This window comes from Asterias rubens, chromosome 8, assembly GCF_902459465.1.
Source record: "Asterias rubens chromosome 8, eAstRub1.3, whole genome shotgun sequence".
In the NCBI taxonomy this organism is placed as follows: Eukaryota; Metazoa; Echinodermata; class Asteroidea; order Forcipulatida; family Asteriidae; genus Asterias; species Asterias rubens.
In genome coordinates this window covers 9,164,896-9,170,895 of record NC_047069.1, presented here as the reverse complement: position 1 = coordinate 9,170,895, position 6,000 = coordinate 9,164,896, and the positions used below count along the sequence as shown (strand labels likewise).

The following is a 6,000-nucleotide window of genomic DNA, read 5'->3' as shown; positions in this document are numbered from 1 at the left end:
TGACCCCATTGAAACTGTACAAAGGTATACATACTGATGATGTATATCGGGTTTCAGGTCATCCCTAAACTCTTGCATCAAGAAGCTATCATCGGATGCCTTCAATTTTGAGTCGGAACTGGCTAGGGGCAAGGTTTGCTGTAAGAAAACCCACAGACAAAAAGAAGAAGAATAATTTTGTAAGTCGTGAGGTTAGATTATGGATCTTCAAGACATTATATTTATTTTGTCCAGAAAATAAATATGCTGTAATAAAAGGCAATCAGACTTAGCTATCTTTATTTAGGAAGAGAGAGAACGACATGGGATTTCCCAAGACGTGACAAAGAACAAAAGTCGTTATAACCTGATTATTTTGGTTATAACCCGGAGAAACACTCAGTGATGCAACACTTAAATAATTCAATCACCACACTCAAAAGCAAATTGAATGCTTTAATTTTGTTTCAAATCAACAGTTATAGATGGTAAAGGTCATCATGTCTGCACTTACACAGATTCTGATGTGAAGAAAACAATATTTTGATGAATGTTTGAACGGTGACATTAATAAATTTTCTTCCACAATAGATGCAAGTGCATGACGATAACGCCACATAGTCCTATACGAAGTTGAAAACATGGTCATTAATAATTACACTGTTTGGATAAACAGACAAGGTCGTTCTTACTTCTTGATGGAATTCCACTAGGGTCGTCAACTCAACCAAAGTGACTGCAGAACACTTGTTGATTCAGTACAGGGCAGCTATACGGCTATATAGCCGGCTAAGTTTGGTTTGCCGAGTATTGTAAATTAGTCCAGCACTAGTCATGAGCCACAAGAAATGGGACGGCGTATCCTTCACTACGGACTAATGCCTACCAAGCGGTCAGGTTCGACTATCGTAAATATTTAGGTACCCAAATGGCAAAGACTGCCCATCCCAGCCTTCATGACAAAACAGCGGCCTAGACAATCTCGATGAATTTTGTTGGATGTAGGCCTATTTTTTTTAATAGCACCTAGTCCCGAAATTTTTTTTAAAAACTGACTTGTGTTTTTATATAGTTAATTCTCGACGCTAAGTTTATTTGTTTTATCTGAATGAATGTGCAAATTAATTGTTTAATTTGTAGGCCCACCTGCTGAATGCTTATTATAACATTTTTTTCCAGATCTAAACATCCATTAGATGAAACGTTAATGTTCGGGTAAAAAGAGTCAACGAAATCGAATTTACACTTAAAAGTGTTACATTATACCTTAACAATATTATAGTTTTAGCTTGTGATGCGAAGAAACTTTCAAGGGAAAACATAAGCAAGGGGTTCACGCCGATGTCAGGAGACCGGACCTGGATGGCACGCGCACATTCTGACATTACGACTTGTCAATGAATGTATGACACGTGCCAGTTCACAGCCTGCAGGTTGTTTACGTCTGGGTCTGAGGCAGGACCCCAGTGAGTCCCCATGCTGTTACACCACGCGTACCTCCATGCACCTCATGTTGCGAAGGAGAATCATATCAATGATTGAATTTCGACATCAAATCGCAGAGACAGAAGAGTTCTTATAAATTATTATTGTAGTTCAAGATGGAATCACAGATGAAGTTGGAAGGAGCATGTTGTTTTTTCATTTCTAGTTTGTTATTGTTGAATTAATCTATTTATTGTTTTTTTCTCCCGTGGCCTGATCAATCATTATTGTCTCCCTGTTGGAATTCCGACCTTGAACTTGGAACTTACAGTGGCAAACAAGTGCCTTTAGCGGTAATAAAAACTGAATAGTAACGGTCGACCTCCTATAAGATGTCATCATTCGCCAGTGGCGTGACTAAAGGGGAGGGGGGACGCCCCAAATTATAAACAAATTATAAACAAACAAATGATTACAACTTGTCTATTAATGACTATGTGTATATTTAAAAGATTTATTGAGCTAGTAAAATATTTCTCATATGGCCAACTGCAGACCTACCATGTAAATTGGCAAAACTGTGGCAAGTTTTTGTATTACATTGTTTCGATTTGTACAATTTTATTTGTTTAGGTAAATTCATGTATAGATACAAAAGTGGCTCTACAACGAATTTAATGATCTTACATTGTGTTCATCAATACATACTTATTCAACTCGTGCAGTTTCAAGTAGTGATTACAAAATAACCGAACAACGTTTTCAAAAAACAACATTGTATCTCATGGCACCCTAATCTGGAACAACCTTAAAGATGCTATGTCAGATTTTTGGCCCCAAACATTAAAAAATATATTTTTTTGAGTGAATTGTATTTCAAAGAGTATCACCCACTCTAACGAAAAAAAGTTTAACTTTTACTTCTAATGGTCAGGAACCATGACAACAATTTAAAACATTTCTTAAAAAACACATAAGAATTGGTCACGTGATATATTGGCGGGATCCCGGCCAAAAATAATTTTGAGCACTTTATTTCACTGCTACTAATAACTGTCGGACTTTTTCGAGCAATGGCTCAAATGAAAGCTTTTAACTTTCTCGACCCCTATCAAAATACCTATTGAATTTTTTTAAATCAAACTTTTTGGGTCAAATCGGCCAAAAATCTGACATAGCATCTTTAACTCTGATATTAAAAAGTCTCGTTGTTCTCAAAGAAACTGAAACAGCACCTCTTGAATATGTATTTGTAGATAATTGTAGTATGCACTAGTAGTACAAAGGGGTGGGGGGGGGGGGGGTTGCCTGGGTTACCAACCCAAGTCTGAAAATGTTATTCGATATTTCCAAGTGAATTATTTGCAGTGAGAAAAATAAGAAGAAGAAGCATTCCTACCAAGTTTGACACATTTCCAACACGTGTATGTGTACTTTTGTATGCAAATTTAAATCTGCTCGTTATCAATCATAACGTAATCTTTTTTGCATAATTTCCTGAATCATGCACCGCACACCACAGCCCTCAAGACGTAGGCCCAAAGAGGCACCAGTGTCAATAAAATTTTCCAAAATGTATTATTGTGTCAGTCAGTTTGCCTAGTTTGGTATTTTACTTCATTCTTACATTTAAAAAGATTAAAATAACATTACAAAACACAACACACATCGAAATACACCCAAAGTTACAAAACAAACATAAAACAGCAGTAGAAATGGTCGTGCAGTGATGATAAAAGAGCCGTCTGTTTAACTTGCCTTCATCGTGCAATGACTTAATGCGCATGCTCAGTCGAGTGTTGTCATCAACGAAACACAGGTGAGCTTTTTAATTCTTGGTATATAACGTTTAGTTTCTCACTGATTTATGCAGTTTTACAAGCACGATTGGTGTCCAACGTGATCATTAACTTCTACTTAGGACATTCATATGATTGATTATAATTTCCATTGATATTTAGGTGACATTTTCGCTGCCTAAGTTTTGGTTATTTCGTCGAGATTGTGGTCAATGGGGGCCGCCATCTTGAAATGTGTGTTTTTGCATGTCATTCTATGATTCTGCAGTTCTCTGTGTGTAGCGTTGTATTGTAAATATAATTGTCCCTGTTTAGTGTTTGTTTAAAAACCCACATGCAATTCAGGGTTTAAAAATCCCCCCAAATAAAGTTACAAATGATATTCTTTATGTTCTTATTTACATCAAATTTTTTTTTATAATCAAGGATCAATTTCAGTTCAATGTGAATGTGATTGTGAGTGTGTGACACTGGCATTGACAATCAATGAATTACGAATAATAATAATAATAATAATAATAATAATAACAAATTCTTATATAGCGCATTTCACAATAAACCGTATCAATGCGCTTTACATTAGTCCCCTGGTCATTGGGCCAATAAACATCCCTTTAATCTTTCACAGCTCCCATTTAGGGAGTATACAGCCCCGAGCTGCCGTGGCGCTCCGAAAGCTTTTCATTCACAATATCAACCTCTACCCTCGCAGGTACCCATTTATACCCCTGGGTGAAGAGAAGCAATTATAGTTAAGTATCTTGCTCAAGGACAAAAGTGTCACGACCGGGATTCGAACCCACACTCCGGTGAATTAGCACCAGAACTTGAATTCGATGCTCTTAACCACTCGGCCGTGACACTCTACGAATCAGTATTTTTTCAAATGATAATGATAATATTAATATGGTTGACTTTTAAAAAAATAAATAACGGGGCTTAAAGCATGCGTGTCATGGTATTATTGCGTGTCATGGTATTATTCAAGCACGGTGTTGCTAAACCCGCCGTGGCCTGGTTCTTGATTATTTACCTCCACTTCGTCTCGGTAAAATGATCAAGTCCAGGCCTCGGCGCGGGTTTATTATGGTTCATTCACTCAGGCGTTGTTGGTGATATCTCAAAGTGTAACCACCTTTTGAAATGAAGTTTTCACATTTTCAATTTGATTGTATCTGTCTATAATTTTATAGGATAAAAAAAAAAATTGAACAGTTCCGAAACACAAAAGTATACTTTGCCTTTAACACCCTTCTCAGAAATCTATCTCTATGTCACGAGTGTCTTGAAAATAACCAAACAAATTAAGGATGTCAGGTTCGGAGGATTCTAATGGTGTTTTCTAAGTGGCACTCTTAACATTCTCCTGTCTTACGACATTCTTTGATTTTCAAGTTTCTTGTTTATGAACATGAACAATTCCCAACCTTGTTTGTAAGTGGACATTGCTGAGTCAGGAATAGTTGAGATTTTAAAAGCAATTGAGTACATCAGGCATTTTGTTTGTCCTGGGAAACAAGCGTAGAGTGAAAATAATGTGGGAACCAAGGTCATCTTGTTTGACCTGTATAGTAATTTAAAACTTTCAGTAAAAAAAGGGCAGGACTTTACATCTTGAACCACATCAAGTGTTGTGTCCAAAAACAAGGAAGAGTTCAAAGCTAATTTTCTTGAAGCCTTTGTTGGTTGTTGGTAGTCCACAGGGCAATTACAGCGGGCTTCAGGGCAAGGCCTGATGATGTTAGAACAATTTTTTATTTAGGTTTCTGTTTTCTGAAACGTGCATTGGCGTAAGCTTTCTATATTCTGTGTTTTGGTAAGTGACAATCAAGGTCCGAGGTGATGTTTGGCAGACACTTAGGGTCGTTTGCATATGAATATACATGTAGGTGACTGATAGTTCATTAAGGATGGGGATTGACCTAGGCTAGAGGCCGCTTTCTGGTGTTATTCAAGAGCCTTGGAGACTGACGCCAGATCTTTAGGCTCGGACATCCGTAGCACCCTTAATATGAAGACATTCCCTGTCCATCCTACCCCAAAATATTGTCGCAAGTCCGCACAACTAAGGACCAATAATGGGTGTGTGGATGTCATGTGCCTTCACTCTCAGACACACCTTTAGTAATTTACTGAATTTAAATGATTGAGGAACTAGTTGTCCGGAGAGTACATTTGATCCAAAACTGGTGATTATATAATCCATCTAAATTATTTGTGTCTGTGATACTTCCCTTGTGGGAATCTTCTCACTTCGACTAATGCCTTTTTGTTGTTCAGGGGAAACAGTTTCTTTGAAAATACTTGTTGTGACACTAGTTAACTTGTGTCTGATGTTTTATTTATTTGTTTAAATTTTTGTTATGAAGTTCTACACTTAAAGTTACATTTTGTAAAGCACCCTGCTCATTGCTGTGATGATACAATATTATACAAATTTAATAGAGATTCTTACATTTATTAAAGGTATGAAACAAATTTGTAATGATAATAGAAGGATTTTGAAACAGAAAGATTAATTTTTGGAAACTTGATATCAGTAGGATGGTTAGGTTGGCGTAGTGGAAGATAGTTATTATTTCCCTGCTGCCCATCTGTAAGATCCCGGTTTGAATCATGTCGGGGAAGGGGGAGGGAGACTGGCAGTGTGTGGATTGGGTTTTCAGTCCCTACCTGATAGCGTTGGTTTTCCTTTGGAACGATTTTCTGGGGTCTTCTTCTCTCAGAAAGATTACTTTTTGTAACTTCGATATCAATAGATGTTAAATTTGCATCGGGATAAAGAATATTAATTTTT

General features: G+C 37.0%; 1 protein-coding gene across 1 annotated transcript in view; it reads left to right on the top strand.

The window, feature by feature from the left end:
- Positions 1-812: 812 nt before the first annotated feature.
- The window catches only part of LOC117293832 (proteasome maturation protein-like), a 61,578-nt gene continuing 56,390 nt past the window's right edge, over positions 813-6,000 (top strand). The window contains exon 1 of the mRNA XM_033776288.1: positions 813-871. Coding sequence (XP_033632179.1) covers positions 828-871 — 44 coding nt within the window. The 5' untranslated portion in view covers positions 813-827. The remainder of the gene's footprint in view (positions 872-6,000) is intronic.